The sequence below is a fragment of the Siniperca chuatsi genome, linkage group LG2 (genome assembly GCF_020085105.1).
Source record: "Siniperca chuatsi isolate FFG_IHB_CAS linkage group LG2, ASM2008510v1, whole genome shotgun sequence".
In the NCBI taxonomy this organism is placed as follows: domain Eukaryota; kingdom Metazoa; phylum Chordata; class Actinopteri; order Centrarchiformes; family Sinipercidae; genus Siniperca; species Siniperca chuatsi.
The window spans coordinates 27,121,069-27,141,495 of record NC_058043.1 but is presented as its reverse complement, the minus strand read 5'-3'; the positions used below and the strand labels follow the sequence as shown (position 1 = coordinate 27,141,495).

General features: G+C 38.6%; 1 protein-coding gene and 1 long non-coding RNA gene across 14 annotated transcripts in view; one reads left to right on the top strand and one right to left on the bottom strand.

Moving 5' to 3' along the window:
* Positions 1-667: 667 nt before the first annotated feature.
* The window catches only part of LOC122864200, a 77,299-nt gene continuing 57,539 nt past the window's right edge, over positions 668-20,427 (bottom strand). For 2 of the 13 annotated variants that reach the window (XM_044171528.1, XM_044171519.1), the window contains 5 exons: positions 8,335-11,061; positions 6,828-7,029; positions 6,433-6,697; positions 1,523-5,086; positions 668-725 (listed from right to left, as the gene is read on the bottom strand). In XM_044171528.1, coding sequence (XP_044027463.1) covers positions 10,263-11,061 — 799 coding nt within the window. In that variant the 3' untranslated portion in view covers positions 668-725; positions 1,523-5,086; positions 6,433-6,697; positions 6,828-7,029; positions 8,335-10,262. The remainder of the gene's footprint in view (positions 726-1,522; positions 5,087-6,432; positions 6,698-6,827; positions 7,030-8,334; positions 11,062-20,427) is intronic. The other 11 variants (XM_044171436.1, XM_044171480.1, XM_044171488.1 and 8 more) reach the window with 11 other exon arrangements.
* On the top strand, positions 719-2,140 carry LOC122864259. The gene is made up of 2 exons (XR_006375189.1): positions 719-1,159; positions 1,397-2,140. It is a non-coding gene; the product is annotated as an uncharacterized LOC122864259 (long non-coding RNA).

Genomic DNA, 20,427 nt, shown 5'->3' with positions numbered 1-20,427 from the left:
CTATCATTAGCTTGAGAAGTTTAACAGTCTGTCTGGATTTGGATGCATTTGATCCGGAGCTTACGTCACTGACTCGCCCTCTCACGGTCTTCCTCGTGTCCATTCATGCAGCAGATGATTTTGAATGTCTGAGTCGCTGTTTCTTCCTAAATGATAACCAAGTCCTGTCCAGTCCAACTGCATTTCATTTCTGAAGCTAACAATGTGGTTATAGTTATATCCAAGTTAAAGGATAGGTTCACATCAAGTATGTCTTAACAAAATACTCACATTTTCATATGCAAATTGAAAGCACGGTCGGTCGCTTAAATTGTTCCTCTTGTGCATAGTGACTGCCAAGAGATCCCTTGTTAAAGAAACTTCCTGTTGTTTCCTCTTGTCCCTTCATACAGCAGATTATTTTGAATGTCTGAGTCATTGTTTCTTTCTAAATGATAACCAAGTCCTGCATTTCACTTCTGTAGCTGTGTCTGGCTGTGCCTTTGATTTATAAGATTCTAGAATGTTGATGCATCATAAATAGATGAAAGGTCCTGCAAAATTCTGTGACACACACACACACACACACACTCACAGTTGTGTTTCTATCACTTCACAGGACATTACATTGACTTATATTAATTTGCTGGAGACTTACCTGACCCCAATCATTGTTTCCCCTATCTTCCCTATTCCGTCTCACTCTTCCACATCAGAAATAACTCCACCAGAACTCCATTTTGAGCCTGAGAAATTACAAACATAGACAGGAGTGTGGATGTGGCATGAGCATTAAAGTCAAATGCCAATTTCCAAAACCAATAGGATACTGCCACTTTGGCAATAATAAAGTAGGTTTCCTGGCAAATGAATGAAACGTAACGGAAGTGTAACTTCCAAAATAAGAATTCAAACTTTCCAAACTAATATGCAAACTTCCAAAACCAATGGGGTACTTCCACTTAGGCACAAATGCAGCAGGTTTCCTGTCAAATAAATGACAATGATAGACAATAACTTCCAAAATCAATATGTCAAGATGCACACAAAATGCAAAACTTTCATATTGGTTATGGAACGAAACGTATTGGTTTTGGAAGTCAGCATAGTAGATTTGGTATGTGAAGGACCTGGAAGTGGGACTTCCACATTCATAATGCAAACTTCCAAAACCAACTAGGTACTGCCACCAATAAAGGCTTCCTGTCAATTAAATTACACTAACACATAAGAAGTTACAAAATCAACATGTCAACTATCACAACAAAAATACAAAACTTTCATATTGGTTATGGAAGGGAACGTATTGGTTTTGGAAGTCAGCATACGGATTTGGAAGGTAATGTCCAGGAAGTGTGACTTCCAAAATCAAACTTCAGAATTTCCAAGGTCAAATGCCAACTTCCAAAACCAATAGGGTACTGCCACTTAGGCACAAATACAGTAGGTTTCCTGTCAAATAAATGACACTGATAGATAATAACTTCCAAAAACTTCCCCTGTACCTTAGGGGTTTAGACAGCGACCATCAACTGCAACATACCTGGTTCGAATTTGGCCAAAACCTTTGTTGGATTACTTTTCCTTCCGTAATAAAGGCATAAACTTGTCCCCCCAAATGCTTCAATATGCTAACCTTCAAAACCCACAAAAAATCATGTACAGATGCACATAAAGCTAATTATTATGTTACACTAACATACAATATCTTCCACAATCAATATCTTAAGCCACACATTGAATGTGAAACGTCCACACTGATTTTGGAATTGTATTGTTTTTTTAAGTTAGCATACTAGATGGGGAAGACGAAAGACCTGGAAATGTGATGTCCAAAATCAATATACTACATTCCCAATCTAATATGCTACATATGCCCATACACATGTACATAGGCCCATGTACCTTAGGGGTTAAGATGCTGACCATAAATAGACATAGATTTCTACTTAAAGAAATTTCCTGTTGTTTCCTCTTGTCCATTCATCCAGCAGATGATTTTGAATGTCTGAGTAGCTGTTTCTTTCTAAATGATAACCAAGTCCTGTCTAGTCCAACTGCATTTCACTTCTGTAGCTGTGTCTGGCTGTGCCTTTGATATATAAAATTCTAGAATGTTGATGCATCATGAAGGCATGAAAGGTCCTGCAAAATTCTGTGACACACACACACACACACACACACACACACACACACACACACACACACACACACAGTTGTGTTTCCATCACTTCAGAGGACATTACATTGACTTATATTAATTTGCTGGAGACTTACCTAACCCCAACCATTGTTTCCCCTATCTTCCCTATTCCTTCTCACTCTTCCACATCAGAAATAACTCCACCAGAACTCCATCTTGAGCCTGAGAAATTATAAACCTAGACAGGAGTGTGGATGTGGCATGAGCATTAAAGCCAAATGCCAACTTCCAAAACCAATAGGGTAGGAAGTCAGCATAGTAGATTTGGTATGCGAAAGACCTGGTGACTTCCACATTCATAATGCAAACTTCCAAAACCACCTAGGGTACTGCCGCCAATAAAGTATAAGTTTCCATCCAATCTTGTCCATTCATGCAGCAGATGATTTTGATTGTCTGAGTCGCTGTTTCTTCCTAAATGATAACCAAGTCCTGTCCAGTCCAACTGCATTTCATTTCTGAAGCTAACAATGTGGTTATAGTTATATCAAAGTTAAAGGATAAGTTCACATCAAGTCTGTCTTAACAAAATACTCACATTTCCATCTGCAAATTGAAAGCTCGGTAGGTCGTTTATAATTTCTTTCGCCCTCATTTCCTTTCATTTCGTTTCTGCCCGTAATAAAGGCATAAACTTGTCCCCCCAAATGCTTCAATATGCTAACCTTCAAAACCCACAAAAAATCATCTACAGATGCACATAAAGCTAATTATTATGTTACACTAACATACAATATCTTCCACAATCAATATCATCGGCGACACATTGAATGTGAAACTTCCACACTGATTTTGGAATTGTATTGTTTTTTTAAGTTAGCATACTAGATGGGGAAGACGAAAGACCTGGAAATGTGATGTCCAAAATCAATATACTACATTCCCAATCTAATATGCTACATATGTCCATACATACGTACATATTGCCCATGTACCTTAGGGCTTAAGACGCTGACCATCAATATACATAGATTCCTTCTTAAAGAAATTTCCTGTTGTTTCCTCGTGTCTATTCATGCAGCAGAAGATTTTGAATGTCTGAGTCGCTGTTTCTTTCTAAATGATAACCAAGTCCTGTCTAGTCCAACTGCATTTCACTTCTGTAGCTGTGTCTGGCTGTGCCTTTGATATATAAAATTCTAGAATGTTGATGCATCATGAAGGCATGAAAGGTCCTGCAAAATTCTGTGACACACACACACACACACACACACACACACACACACACACACACACACACACACACACACACACACACACACACACAGTTGTGTTTCCATCACTTCAGAGGACATTACATTGACTTATATTAATTTGCTGGAGACTTACCTAACCCCAACCATTGTTTCCCCTATCTTCCCTATTCCTTCTCACTCTTAAACATCAGAAATTATTTCACCAGAACTCCATCTTGAGCCTGAGAAATTACAAACCTAGACAGGAGTGTGGATGTGGCATGAGCATTAAAGTCAAATGCCAATTTCAAAAACCAATAGGATACTGCCACTTTGGCAATAATAAAGTAGGTTTCCTGTCAAATAAATGACACTGATAGTTAATAACGTCCAAAATCAATATGTCAAGATGCACACAAAATGCAAAACTTTCATATTGGTACTTGATTTGAAAGGTAAAAGTCCTGGAAGTGTAACTTCCAAAATCAGAATTCAAACTTTCCAAACTAACATGCAAACTTCCAAAACCAATAGTGTACTGCCACTTAGGCACAAATGCAGTAGGTTTCCTGTCAAATAAATGACAATGATAGATAATAACTTCCAAAATCAATATGTCAAGATGCACACAAAATGCAAAACTTTCATATTGGTTATGGATTGGTTTAGGAAGTCAGCATAGTAGATTTGGTATGCGAAAGACCTGGTAGTGTGACTTCCACATTCATAATGCAAACTTCCAAAACCACCTAGGGTACTGCCGCCAATAAAGGCTGCCTGTCAATTAAATTACACTAACACATAAGAAGTTACAAAATCAACATGTCAACCATCACAACACATACAAAACTTTCATATTGGTTTTGGAAGGGAACATATTGGTTTTGGAAGTCAGCATACTGGATTTGGAAGGTAATGTCCAGGAAGTGTGACTTCCAAAATCAAACTTCAGAATTTCCAAGGTCAAATGCCAACTTCCAAAACCAATAGGGTACTGCCACTTAGGCACAAATACAGTAGGTTTCCTGTCAAATAAATGACACTGATAGATAATAACTTCCAAAAACTTCCCCTGTACCTTAGGGGTTTAGACAGCGACCATCAACTGCAACATACCTGGTTCGAATTTGGCCAAAACCTTTGTTGGATTACTTTTCCTTCCGTAATAAAGGCATAAACTTGTCCCCCCAAATGCTTCAATATGTTAACCTTCAAAACCCACAAAAAAATCATGTACAGATGCACATAAAGCTAATTATTATGTTACACTAACATACAATATCTTCCACAATCAATATCTTAAGCCACACATTGAATGTGAAACTTCCACACTGATTTTGGAATTGTATTGTTTTTTTAAGTTAGCATACTAGATGGGGAAGACGAAAGACCTGGAAATGTTATCTCAAAAATCAATATACTACATTCCCAATCTAATATGCTACATATGCCCATACACATGTACATAGGCCCATGTACCTTAGGGGTTAAGATGCTGACCATAAATAGACATAGATTTCTACTTAAAGAAATTTCCTGTTGTTTCCTCTTGTCCATTCATCCAGCAGATGATTTTGAATGTCTGAGTCGCTGTTTCTTTCTAAATGATAACCAAGTCCTGTCTAGTCCAACTGCATTTCACTTCTGTAGCTGTGTCTGGCTGTGCCTTTGATATATAAAATTCTAGAATGTTGATGCATCATGAAGGCATGAAAGGTCCTGCAAAATTCTGTGACACACACACACACACACACACACACACACACACACACACACACAGTTGTGTTTCCATCACTTCAGAGGACATTACATTGACTTATATTAATTTGCTGGAGACTTACCTAACCCCAACCATTGTTTCCCTATCTTCCTATTCCTTCTCACTCTTCCACATCAGAAATAACTCCACCAGAACTCCATCTTGAGCCTGAGAAATTATAAACCTAGACAGGAGTGTGGATGTGGCATGAGCATTAAAGTCAAATGCCAGTTTCCAAAACCAATAGGATACTGCCACTTTGGCAAAAATAAAGTATGTTTCCTGTCAAATAAATGAAACATAACGGAAGTGTAACTTCCAAAATAAGAATTCAAACTTTCCAAACTAATATGCAAACTTCCAAAACCAATGGGGTACTTCCACTTAGGCACAAATGCAGCAGGTTTCCTGTCAAATAAATGACAATGATAGACAATAACTTCCAAAATCAATATGTCAAGATGCACACAAAATGCAAAACTTTCATATTGGTTATGGAACGAAACGTATTGGTTTTGGAAGTCAGCATAGTAGATTTGGTATGTGAAGGACCTGGAAGTGGGACTTCCACATTCATAATGCAAACTTCCAAAACCAACTAGGGTACTGCCACCAATAAAGGCTTCCTGTCAATTAAATTACACTAACACATAAGAAGTTACAAAATCAACATGTCAACTATCACAACAAAAATACAAAACTTTCATATTGGTTATGGAAGGGAACGTATTGGTTTTGGAAGTCAGCATACTGGATTTGGAAGGTAATGTCCAGGAAGTGTGACTTCCAAAATCAAACTTCAAAATTTCCAAGGCCAAATGCCAACTTCCAAAACCAATAGGGTACTGCCACTTAGGCACAAATACAGTAGGTTTCCTGTCAAATAAATGATACTGATAGATAATAACTTCCAAAAACTTCCCCTGTACCTTAGGGGTTTAGACAGCGACCATCAACTGCAACATACCTGGTTCGAATTTGGCCAAAACCTTTGTTGGATTACTTTTCCTTCCGTAATAAAGGCATAAACTTGTCCCCCCAAATGCTTCAATATGCTAACCTTCAAAACCCACAAAAAATCATGTACAGATGCACATAAAGCTAATTATTATGTTACACTAACATACAATATCTTCCACAATCAATATCTTAAGCCACACATTGAATGTGAAACTTCCACACTGATTTTGGAATTGTATTGTTTTTTTTAAGTTAGCATACTAGATGGGGAAGACGAAAGACCTGGAAATGTGATGTCCAAAATCAATATACTACATTCCCAATCTAATATGCTACATATGTCCATACATAAGTACATATTGCCCATGTACCTTAGGGCTTAAGACGCTGACCATCAATATACATAGATTCCTTCTTAAAGAAATTTCCTGTTGTTTCCTTGTGTCTATTCATGCAGCAGATGATTTTGAATGTCTGAGTCGCTGTTTCTTTCTAAATGATAACCAAGTCCTGTCTAGTCCAACTGCATTTCACTTCTGTAGCTGTGTCTGGCTGTGCCTTTGATATATAAAATTCTAGAATGTTGATGCATCATGAAGGCATGAAAGGTCCTGCAAAATTCTGTGACACACACACACACACACACACACACACACACACACACACACACACACACACACACACACACAGTTGTGTTTCCATCACTTCAGAGGACATTACATTTACTTATATTAATTTGCTGGAGACTTACCTAACCCCAACCATTGTTTCCCCTATCTTCCCTATTCCTTCTCACTCTTAAACATCAGAAATTATTTCACCAGAACTCCATCTTGAGCCTGAGAAATTACAAACCTAGACAGGAGTGTGGATGTGGCATGAGCATTAAAGTCAAATGCCAATTTCAAAAACCAATAGGATACTGCCACTTTGGCAATAATAAAGTAGGTTTCCTGTCAAATAAATGACACTGATAGTTAATAACGTCCAAAATCAATATGTCAAGATGCACACAAAATGCAAAACTTTCATATTGGTACTTGATTTGAAAGGTAAAAGTCCTGGAAGTGTAACTTCCAAAATCAGAATTCAAACTTTCCAAACTAACATGCAAACTTCCAAAACCAATAGTGTACTGCCACTTAGGCACAAATGCAGTAGGTTTCCTGTCAAATAAATGACACTGATAGATAATAACTTCCAAAATCAATATGTCAAGATGCACACAAAAATGCAAACCTTTCATATTGGTTATGGAACGAAACGTATTGGTTTTTGAAGTCATCATAGTACATTTGGTATGTGAAAGACCTGGAAGTGTGACTTCCACATTCATAATGCAAACTTCCAAACCAACTAGGGTACTGCCACCAATAAAGGCTTCCTGTCAATTAAATTACACTAACACATAAGAAGTAAGAAAATCAACATGTCAACCATCACAACACATACAAAACTTTGATATTGGTTTTGGAAGGGAACGTAATAGTTTTGGAAGTCAGCATACTGGATTTGGAAGGTCATGTCCAGGAAGTGTGACTTCCACAATCAAACTTCAAAATTTCCAAAGCCAAATGCCAACTTCCAAAACCAATAGGGTACTGCCACTTAGGCACAAATGCAGTAGGTTTCCTGTCAAATAAATGACACTGATAGATATTAACTTCCAAAATCAATATGTCAAGATGCACTCAAAAATGCAAACCTTTCATATTGGTTATGGAACAAAACGTATTGGTTTTGGAAGTCAGCATAGTACATTTGGTATGTGAAAGACCTGGAAGTGTGACTTCCACATTCATAATGCAAACTTCCAAACCAATAGGGTACTGCCACTTAGGCACAAATACAGTAGGTTTCCTGTCAAATAAATGACACTGATAGATAATAACTTCCAAAAACTTCCCCTGTACCTTAGGGGTTAAGACAGCGACCATCAACTGCAACATACATGGTTCGATTTTGGCCAAGACCTTTGTTGCATTTCTTTTCCTTCAGTAATAAAGGCATAAACTTGTCCCCCCAAATGCTTCAATATGCTAACCTTCAAAACTTACTAAAAATCATCTACAGATGCACATAAAGCTAATTATTATGTTACACTAACATACAATATCTTCCACATTCAATATCTTAAGCCACACATTGAATGTGAAACTTCCACACTGATTTTGGAATTGTATTGTTTTTTTAACTTAGCATACTAGATGGGGAAGACGAAAGACCTGAAAATGTGATGTCCAAAATAAATATACTACCTTCCGAATCTAATATGCTTCATATGCCCATGTACCTTAGGGGTTAAGACGCTGACCATCAATAGACATAGATTTCTACTTAAAGAAATTTCCTGTTGTTTCCTCTTGTCCATTCATCCAGCAGATTATTTTGACTGTCTGAGTCATTGTTTCTTTCTAAATGATAACCAAGTCCTGCATTTCACTTCTGTAGCTGTGTCTGGCTGTGCCTTTGATATATAAGATTCTAGAATGTTGATGCACCATGAATGCATGAAAGGTCCTGCAAAATTCTGTGACACACACAGTTGTGTTTCCATCACTTTAGAGGACATTACATTGACGTATTATTACGACGTGAAAGCTTCCCAATGATGACAGAGGCGGATGTCTTTGCTGGAACTTAAGAGTTCACATTTTTTTATTGATCTCTGGCTGCAACGCAGCACCGCGAACTTCTTCTTTTAGTCAAGATGGCGGACACACACACATTACATCCTGTTGCGCACCTTTCACAATAAAATACATTTTTCTTACAACTGCATAACATATTAAATACAAACAAGTCACAACATTCTACCGCCCCATGAACAGCTGTTCATCACCTATCTGACGAATAATACCTCAACATATTTCAAGAGGGTATAACAACTGAACGGGTCTTCTTAACAAACTACGTGTAGGAGTGCGCACAATACATGAACATATTAGACCATCCCTACATGGAAAAAGCTCTGTCATTCTACCCATTTTCCAGGTCTGTCTGGGTGTGTTGTCTTCCCCAATCAAGACAACATCTCCTACTTTGAGTGCAGTAGGTGTAGGAGTCTCACATTTGTGGGCTGATTTCAAGTCCATCAAATACTCTCTGCGCCAGCTGTTCCAAAAGCTGGTCAAAAGTCTCTGCCGGTATTTCCACCTTCGACCCAGCTCCTCACTGTTTGCTGTTACCGGAACTGGAGAAGGTACAGTCTTTGGTGGTAGCGAAGTTAGGCGTTTACCAACCAAAAACTGAGAAGGGGTAAGTGGCTGTGGTTCTAAAGCCTCACTGTGTACATACGACAGAGGTCTGGAGTTCAACACTGCCTCAACTTCAGCAAGAATAGTTGTTAGCTCTTCAAAGTTCAATGAGGCTTTCCCTAGTGCCCTTTTTAAACACGTTTTCACAGATCTCACAAGCCTCTCCCAGAAGCCCCCCCACCAAGCTGCTCGCTCAGCAATGAACTTCCAAGTGATTCCCTTGTCAGTAAAGAACTCTGTGAGCTCTGACCCTTTAATATTTTGCCATAGTTCTTTCAAGTCCTTGTCTGCTCTTTTGAATGTCCTAGCATTGTCAGAGTAAATGATCCTACATAGTCCTCGTCTAGCAATAAATCTTTTTAAAGCTAAGAGGAAGTTTTCAGTTGTCTGATCTGACACCAACTCTAAATGCACAGCTCTAGTTACCGCACATGTAAAAAGAGCGATGTATGCCTTTGTAGACTGCCCCCTAGTTTTAACATACAAGGGTCCTGCAAAATCTACCCCTGTAACTTCAAATGGAGGGGACTCAGTCACTCTGTCTCGAGGTAAAGGAGCAGTAATCTGTTGTGCTGCCTTTACTTTTAGTTTTCTGCAAATGTAACAACCTGAAACAATGCGTTTTACAAGCTGTCTACCCCTCAAAATCCAGTAATGTTCGCTGACTTGAATCAAAGTGTCTCTTACACCAGCATGCATTACCTTTTCATGACATGACTGAACCAGTAACTCTGAATATTTGTGATTTGTAGGTAATACCCAGGGGTGTTGCTCTCTGAAACTAAAGTCAGTGTTCTGTTGTCTTCCCCCAACACATAGTAGACCATTTTCATCTGAGAAAGGTTTCAAGTCTTTGATTTTTGAGTCTCTTTTTACATCTTGTCTTGACCTTAGCTGGAATAGTTCAGAACTAAAACAGCTCTATTGTGTCACGTTTCTGCTGCATTAATCTCCTCTGCAGTTAACACTCCCTGAACCTTCTGCTTGGACCGTGTATTAAGAACAAACCGTTTGACCCATGCAGTTATTCTTAACACAGTCTTAAGTCTACTGTCCTTTTCTAAGTTTAACAGAGGTTCAGTTTGTCCTGTGCTAGTAAGTTGTACAACAGTCTGATACTTTGATTTCAGCTCAGTGTTTACCTCATTAACCACATAGTTCTCATCAATGTCCGTTTCCCTTACAGCTGTGGACAGTGAAGTGGGTCCATTCCACCATAGCTGGCTCTCAATAAGGCTCTGTGCATGCTGACCTCGTGTAGGCAAGTCAGCAGGGTTCATTTTGCCAGCACAGAGGGACCACAACTCTGGGTTGGTGAGCCCTTGTATTTCAGTCACTCTATTGGCCACGAAAGGCTTCCATCGCTGGGCTGAGCTGCGGATCCAATGAAGAGTGATCATCGAGTCCATCCACAGGTTTAGCTGGTTCTTCTCCATGTTGAGTGGTTTGAGAAGACTGTGTCCTAACCTCGCTCCAACAAGTGCACCCATCAGCTCCAAACGAGGCAATGTCATTTTCTTTAGTGGTGCAACTCGCGACTTTGAGGCCACAAAACTTGTAACAGTCTCTCCTTGTTTGTTTTGTCCTTGTAGATATGCCACAGCACTGTAAGCCTTTTCACTTGCATCACAGTAGACATGCAACTTTACAGTGTGTGAGTCTGGCTGAATCTCAATGTGGTACCACCTGGGAATGGCCACCAGGTGGAGCAGTGGTAACTCTGCACACCATCAGTGGGTAATGGTTCATCCCAACGGAGCCCTCTTTCCCACATTTCTTGAAAAAGGCACTTCACTCTAACAGTAAAGGGAGTGAGAAAGCCAATGGGGTCAAATATGGGGGCTGATGTTTGTAGTACACCTCTCTTTGTGTTTTCCTTGTCTTTTAAAATGTTCATTAGTCCTCTTTGATCAAACACAAAATTGGCCTCCTCTGGTCTCCACACGAGTCCTAGAACCTTGAGCACATTTCCACAGGACTCTAACTCTCCAGTGCACTGTACTCCTTTTTCTTTCCACATTGCTCTCAGATCAGGTGAGTTGGTTACCTATTTGCACAGGTTCATGCCTGCCTGACAGAGAATGTCCTTTGCTGCTGTTGTCACATGTACAGCCTCCTGCACATCTGGTGAGCTCCAAATGAAGTCGTCAACATACAAAGAGTCTCTGAGTGTCTGTGCTGCCTTTGGTTGTACTGTTTCAGATTGTTTGAGATGTTTTCCTATTGCGGCAGCGAGCAAGAATGGGCTGGGAGACACTCCAAAAACTACTCTGTTCATTCTCAGACACGTACCTCATTTTTACAGTCTTTAGTTGGAGGTCCGTGCAGCCACAGGAACCTAACAGCGTCTTTGTCCTTTTCAGAAAGAGAGATCTGGAGAAAAGCCTTGGTTATATCTGCAGTGAATGCTATCTCGTGCAGTCTGAACTGAATAAGCACGTCCAGCAGGTTTGGGTTTAGGTTGGGTCCAGTGTACAAACAGTCAGTGAGTGATGAGCAACCTCTTCCTCATGTGATGATGCATCAAATACCACTCTAAGTTTTGTTGTGGCCTTGTCTTCTCGTACAACAGCGTGATGTGGCATGTAATATTTCACAGTCTCTTGTTTCTCTGCCACTGTTGTATCCTCTATTGCATCCTCACAAATGCCTTGCTGGAGGTAGTCCTGTATAACATTGTTGTACCTCTCACACAAGGTTGCATCAGTTTTCAGTTTTTTCACAAGACTCTCAAAACATCTCTTTGCTACCCTTAAGTTGTCTGGAAGTTGTGTCTTATCACCTCGCCATTGCAACTCTACTTGGCAGCGGCCATTTTCAAAGGTGGTTGTCATTTCAAAGTCTCGTAGGACCTCTGGGCTCTCTGTCTGACTGTTGACTATGCCCAAGGACTCCACTTCCCAGAATGCATGTAGATCTTTAGAGATCTGGGTGTCTTCAGTCAAACTAATGTGCATGCAAGTGGTGTCTGTAACACTGGAGGTAGCCACTGGCCCCTGTAAAGCCCACCCAAAAATGCATTCAACTGCTACAAGTGAGTTTGTAACCTTTTGGACCGTACCAGTAACTGCCAGTAGAAATCTGCTCCTATTAACACTTGCAACTCTTGGTCATTAGCACCCTCTAGTGGAAAGTCTGCAAGCTGCAGCCCTCTTTTCTTTATTTCTGTTTGAATGGGCTCGCTCGGGACCTTAATCAGAGCTGTACACACCTGAGGAGTCTCTACTGCCTCTATCTCAAGTCTCTTTTCAGTGTTCCACGTGTTCTCAAGCTGAACTCTCACAATATTGCATTTCTCTGTCACAGGAGAGGTGGAACCAAAAACATGGAGGTTGAGTGTCTCTTGCCTTACAACTGGCAACCCTAGTGCTCTGACTACGCTTCTGTGAATGAAACTACGCTGGCTGCCTCCATCTAACAGACAGCGAGTTATCTTTCTCTCTTTTGGGCCTACAATCCATGCCTTAACTGTCTGAAGCAGTACTGTCTTCTGAGTATCTGTCTTAACCTTTACAGAACTAGTCACAGAAGACAACACAGCATCTGTAGTAGTCCCACTGTTCATAGTTGTCATCTGTTGTTGTGAGCCCTGCAATAGTTCTAGCTGCTGCTCCAGTCAAATAGGATCTGATGTAAGTAAACTTATCTGTCTTGCATAACGCATCATTTTCGTGAATAGCTGTTTCATACTGAGACCAGAATTCCTGCCACTGGCTTATTTCACCATCATATTTGGCTATCATTAGCTTGGGAAGTTTAACAGTCTGTCTGGATTGGGATGCATTTGATCCGGAGCTTACATCGCTGACTCGCCCTCTCACGGTCTCTCTCGTGGCCTCCAGTGATCTTTCAATGATGCTAGAGGCGCGAACCTTCCATGTGAGAATTTATGCCCAAACACATGTACATATGCCCATGTACCTTAAGGGGTTAAGACGCTGACCATCAATAGACATAGATTCCTTCTTAAAGAAATTTCCTGCTGTTCCCTCTTGTCCATTCATGCAGCAGATGATTTTGATTGTCTGAGTCATTGTTTCTTTCTAAATGATAACCAAGTTCTGTCCAGTCCAACTGCATTTCACTTCTGAAGCTAACAACGTGGTTATAGTTATATCCAAGTTAAAGGATAGGTTCAAATCAAGTATGTCTTAACAAAATACTGACATTTCCATATGCAAATTGAAAGCACGGTCGGTCGCTTAAATTGTTCCTCCTGTGCATACTGACTGCCAAGAGATCCCTTCTTAAAGAAAATTCCTGTTGTTTCCTCTTGTCCCTTCATACAGCAGATTATTTTGAATGTCTGACTCATTGTTGCTATCTAAATGATAACCAAGTCCTGCATTTCACTTCTGTAGCTGTGTCTGGCTGTGCCTTTGATTTATAAGATTCTAGAATGTTGATGCATCATGAATAGATGAAAGGTCCTGCAAAATTCTGTGACACACACACACACACACACACACACACACACACACACACACACACACACACACACACACACACACACACACACACACACACACACACACACACACACACACAGACAAACTCTCACAGTTGTGTTTCCATCACTTCAGAGGACATTACATTGACTTGTAACTTCCAAAATCAGAATTCAAACGTTCCAAACTAAAATGCAAACTTCCAAAACCAATGGGGTACTGCCACTTAGGCACAAATGCAGCAGGTTTCCTGTCAAATAAATGACACTGATAGATAATAACTTCCAAAATCAATATGTCAAGATGGATGCACAGAAAATGCAAATCTTTCATATTGGTTATGGAACGAAACGTATTGGTTTTGGAAGTCAGCATAGTAGATTTGGTATGTGAAGGACCTGGAAGTGGGACTTCCACATTCATAATGCAAACTTCCAAAACCAACTAGGGTACTGCCACTTAGGCACAAATACAGTAGGTTTCCTGTCAAATAAATGACACTGATAGATAATAACTTCCAAAAACTTCCCCTGTACCTTAGTGGTTTAGACAGCGACCATCAACTGCAACATACCTGGTTCGAATTTGGCCAAAACCTTTGTTGGATTACTTTTCCTTCAGTAATAAAGGCATAAACTTGTCCCCTCAAATGCTTCAATATGCTAACCTTCAAAACCCACAAAAAATCATGTACAGATGCACATAAAGCTAATTATTATGTTACACTAACATACAATATCTTCCACAATCAATATCTTAAGCCACACATTGAATGTGAAACTTCCACACTGATTTTGGAATTGTATTGTTTTTTTAAATTAGCATACTAGATGGGGAAGACGAAAGACCTGGAAATGTGATGTCCAAAATCAATATACTACATTCCCAATCTAATATGCTACATATGTCCATACATATGTACATATGCGCATGTACCTTAGGGGTTAAGATGCTGACCATCAATATACATAGATTCCTTCTTAAAGAAATTTACTGTTGTTTCCTCGTGTCTATTCATGCAGCAGATGATTTTGAATGTCTGAGTCGCTGTTTCTTTCTAAATGATAACCAAGTCCTGTCTAGTCCAACTGCATTTCACTTCTGTAGCTGTGTCTGGCTGTGCCTTTGATATATAAAATTCTAGAATGTTGATGCATCATGAAGGCATTTCACTTCTGTAGGTGTCATGTGCAAAATAGATGACACACCTGCAAAATTCTGTGACACACACACACACACACACACACACACACAGTTGTGTTTCCATCACTTCAGAGGACATTACATTGACTTATATTAATTTGCTGGAGACTTACCTAACCCCAACCTATGTTTCCCTATCTTCCCTATTCCTTCTCACTCTTCCACATCAGAAATAACTCCACCAGAACTCCATCTTGAGCCTGAGAAATTACAAACCTAGACAGGAGTGTGGATGTGGCATGAGCATTAAAGTCAAATGCCAATTTCCAAAACCAATAGGATACTGCCACTTTGGCAAAAATAAAGTATGTTTCCTGTCAAATAAATGAAACGTAATAAGTGTAACTTCCAAAATCAAAAGAATTCAAACTTTCCAAACTAATATGCAAACTTCCAAAACCAATGGGGTACTTCCACTTAGGCACAAATGCAGCAGGTTTCCTGGCAAATAAATGAAACTGATAGATAATAAGGTCCAAAATCAATATGTCAAGATGCACACAAAATGCAAAACTTTCATATTGGTTATGGAACGAAACGTATTGGTTTTGGAAGTCAGCATAGTAGATTTGGTATGTGAAGGACCTGGAAGTGGGACTTCCACATTCATAATGCAAACTTCCAAAACCAACTAGGGTACTGCCACCAATAAAGGCTTCCTGTCAATTAAATTACACTAACACATAAGAAGTTACAAAATCAACATGTCAACTATCACAACAAAAATACAAAACTTTCATATTGGTTATGGAAGGGAACGTATTGGTTTTGGAAGTCAGCATACTGGATTTGGAAGGTAATGTCCAGGAAGTGTGACTTCCAAAATCAAACTTCAGAATTTCCAAGGTCAAATGCCAACTTCCAAAACCAATAGGGTACTGCCACTTAGGCACAAATACAGTAGGTTTCCTGTCAAATAAATGACACTGATAGATAATAACTTCCAAAAACTTCCCCTGTACCTTAGGGGTTTAGACAGCGACCATCAACTGCAACATACCTGGTTCGAATTTGGCCAAAACCTTTGTTGGATTACTTTTCCTTCAGTAATAAAGGCATAAACTTGTCCCCTCAAATGCTTCAATATGCTAACCTTCAAAACCCACAAAAAATCATGTACAGATGCACATAAAGCTAATTATTATGTTACACTAACATACAATATCTTCCACAATCAATATCTTAAGCCACACATTGAATGTGAAACTTCCACACTGATTTTGGAATTGTATTGTTTTTTTAAGTTAGCATACTAGATGGGGAAGGCGAAAGACCTGGAAATGTGATGTCCAAAATCAATATACTACATTCCCAATCAAATATGCTACATATGTCCATACATATGTACATATTGCCCATGTACATTAGGGCTTAAGACGCTGACCATCAATATACATAGATTCCTTCTTAAAGAAATTTCCTGTTGTTTCCTCGTGTCTATTCATGCAGCAGATGATTTTGAATGTCTGAGTCGCTGTTTCTTTCTAAATGATAACCAAGTCCTGTCTAGTCCAACTGCATTTCACTTCTGTAGCTGTGTCTGGCTGTGCCTTTGATATATAAAATTCTAGAATGTTGATGCATCATGAAGGCATGAAAGGTCCTGCAAAATTCTGTGACACACACACACACACACACACACAATTGTGTTTCCATCACTTCAGAGGACATTACATTGACTTATATTAATTTGCTGGAGACTTACCTAACCCCAACCTATGTTTCCCCTATCTTCCCTATTCCTTCTCACTCTTCCACATCAGAAATAACTCCACCAGAACTCCATCTTGAGCCTGAGAAATTACAAACCTAGACAGGAGTGTGGATGTGGCATGAGCATTAAAGTCAAATGCCAATTTCCAAAACCAATAGGATACTGCCACTTTGGCAAAAATAAAGTATGTTTCCTGTCAAATAAATGAAACGTAACGGAAGTGTAACTTCCAAAATAAGAATTCAAACTTTCCAAACTAATATGCAAACTTCCAAAACCAATGGGGTACTTCCACTTAGGCACAAATGCAGCAGGTTTCCTGTCAAATAAATGACAATGATAGACAATAACTTCCAAAATCAATATGTCAAGATGCACACAAAATGCAAAACTTTCATATTGGTTATGGAACGAAACGTATTGGTTTTGGAAGTCAGCATAGTAGATTTGGTATGTGAAGGACCTGGAAGTGGGACTTCCACATTCATAATGCAAACTTCCAAAACCAACTAGGGTACTGCCACCAATAAAGGCTTCCTGTCAATTAAATTACACTAACACATAAGAAGTTACAAAATCAACATGTCAACTATCACAACAAAAATACAAAACTTTCATATTGGTTATGGAAGGGAACGTATTGGTTTTGGAAGTCAGCATACTGGATTTGGAAGGTGTTGAAAAGGCCATTATATTCATCAGAATAATATGCCTTCTGATATACTTCTCTCTCTCTGTTGCCGAGATTGAATGATTGACGCACAGCATCCAGCACAGCAGCCAATCAGCGTTCACGGATCGACGTGCAGGCGATCATCCCGCCCATAGCGCTCAGTGCAAAGATGAAAGCGAGTCCAGCGGAGCGTTGACACAGATGCTGAACTTTTCAGTTTCATATCTTCTATAGTTTATTCATCGTTCGGGTGTTGTGCGTCTATTGAAAGTAAGTGCATTATATGTGATCTTTGTAGGATCGCTTGTGTGTTATGGTATTCTTTTTGCTTGTATACAGTGCGTCACTATGGCTAATGATAAGAGATTATTGTCTTAAGCACGATGCTACGCTTTATATATGTTACTGTTATTCATACTCGCTTACACCGATGTCGTGTCTGTATATTTCGTTTGTATTGCGGTGCAGTTTACTAGTCTAAGTGCTCGTTTTGAGGATTCTAAGTAGTAAACAACTTGATGCGCGTCATGCAGAACATGTCCAGACCAAGCACCGCTATATAGAACAGATTAAGCTGTTTTATTGCTTAACTTAACGTGCATGACATACCTAATTTGTTTTCTTACAACTATTAATCCCTTTAAATTTGTATTTTGCTAAATATACATTGTGTATCTTTGTTTAACAGTCAATGTTAATATTATGTATATTTATTTTTACTCTGTATATTTGTTTTATAGACAGACCACACACACACACATACTGAAAACAACCAACTAAGTAAACTTTTCAACTTTCTACTCATAACTGAGTTGTTGTGGTGACAAATAAACGGGTTACTCCCATATTTCAACCATCTTTGCCTGTCTCTTACCGGACACCCTGTGGCGGGTTTCAAACCTAACCAGCAATATACTTAATGGGAGTGTGCTACCAACAGCTAACTCATCTTTACAGAAGGTAATGTCCAGGAAGTGTGACTTCCAAAATCAAACTTCAGAATTTCCAAGGTCAAATGCCAACTTCCAAAACCAATAGGGTACTGCCACTTAGGCACAAATACAGTAGGTTTCCTGTCAAATAAATGACACTGATAGATAATAACTTCCAAAAACTTCCCCTGTACCTTAGGGGTTTAGACAGCGACAATCAACTGCAACATACCTGGTTCGAATTTGGCCAAAACCTTTGTTGGATTACTTTTCCTTCCGTAATAAAGGCATAAACTTGTCCCCAAATGCTTCAATATGCTAACCTTCAAAACCCACAAAAAATCATGTACAGATGCACATAAAGCTAATTATTATGTTACACTAACATACAATATCTTCCACAATCAATATCTTAAGCCACACATTGAATGTGAAACTTCCACACTGATTTTGGAATTGTATTGTTTTTAAGTTAGCATACTAGATGGGAAGGCGAAAGACCTGGAAATGTGATGTCCAAAATCAATATACTACATTCCCAATCTAATATGCTACATATGTCCATACATACGTACATATTGCCCATGTACCTTAGGGCTTAAGACGCTGACCATCAATATACATAGATTCCTTCTTAAAGAAATTCCCTGTTGTTTCCTCGTGTCTATTCATGCAGCAGATGATTTTGAATGTCTGAGTCGCTGTTTCTTTCTAAATGATAACCAAGTCCTGTCTAGTCCAACTGCATTTCACTTCTGTAGCTGTGTCTGGCTGTGCCTTTGATATATAAAATTCTAGAATGTTGATGCATCATGAAGGCATGAAAGGTCCTGCAAAATTCTGTGACACACACACACACACACACACACACACACACACACACACACACACACACACACACACACAAAAATTGTGTTTCCATCACTTCAGAGGATATTACATTGACTTATATTAATTTGCTGGAGACTTACCTAACCCCAACCATTGTTTCCCCTATCTTCCCTATTCCTTCTCACTCTTCCACATCAGAAATAATTCCACCAGAACTCCATCTTGAGCCTGAGAAATTACAAACCTAGACAGGAGTGTGGATGTGGCATGAGCATTAAAGTCAAATGCCAATTTCCAAAACCAATAGGATACTGCCACTTTGGCAAAAAAAAAAAAATGAAATTAAAAAATTTGGGGAAACCCCCAAACCCAAAACAAAAACCCACCCAAAATTTTGTCAATTAAAACAAAAATAATTTTCCCTAAATTTAGGGCCCAAATCAAATTAATGTTTTAAAAAATCCCTTGGTTTTGGAACCCAAAGGGAAAGGTGATGGGTTTTAAAGAAAAAGTTTCCCAATCAAATTTAAAAGGTTTCCCCTTTGAAAAAAAATTTGTTTAAAATAAATAAAAAGAAGTTAAAATTTCAAAAAAAAAAACCCCAACAAAAACAAACTTTTTTAAAAAGGGGACTTTTTTTAAAAATCGGGTTTTTAACCCAAAGTTACTTCCAAAATCAAATTAAAAAAATTTCCCAAAACTTTAATTAAAAACAAAGTTGGTTTTGGAAACAAAATAAAAGTAGTTTTTAAAATAAAAACCTGAATTTAAAAATTAAACTTCCCAAAAAAAAACAGGACTCCAAACCGGGCCCCCAAATTTTCTAAAATTTGAAGTTTAAAATAACTTCCCCAAATAAAAAAAAAAAAATTGGTTTCCCTTTTGGTTTTTTTGGGGGGTTATTAAAAAAAATTCCAAAGGGATCCAAAAAAATTTAATTAATTTCATAACCAAAAAAAATCCACTTCAAAACCCCAAATTTAAATTTGAAAACATGTTTTAATTAAATTTTTTAAGTTTAGAAACTAAAAAACAACCGGTAAATGCCAAAACCTTTCCCTTAAAAAAATATTTCCCCTTTAAATTGTAAACCTTCCCAAAAACCGCCTAAATAAAAGTTTCCTAAAAAATTTTCCCCTTTTTTTATTTCCCCAAAAAGGTTTAAAATTTAAATTTGTTTTTTCCCTTTAAAAAAAACCAAAGTCCCTATCCAAACCATTTCAATTTTAAAATTTTGCCTTTAAATTTTAAATTTTTGTTTACAAAAAAAGGGAAAAGTTGTTTTTTCCCCCA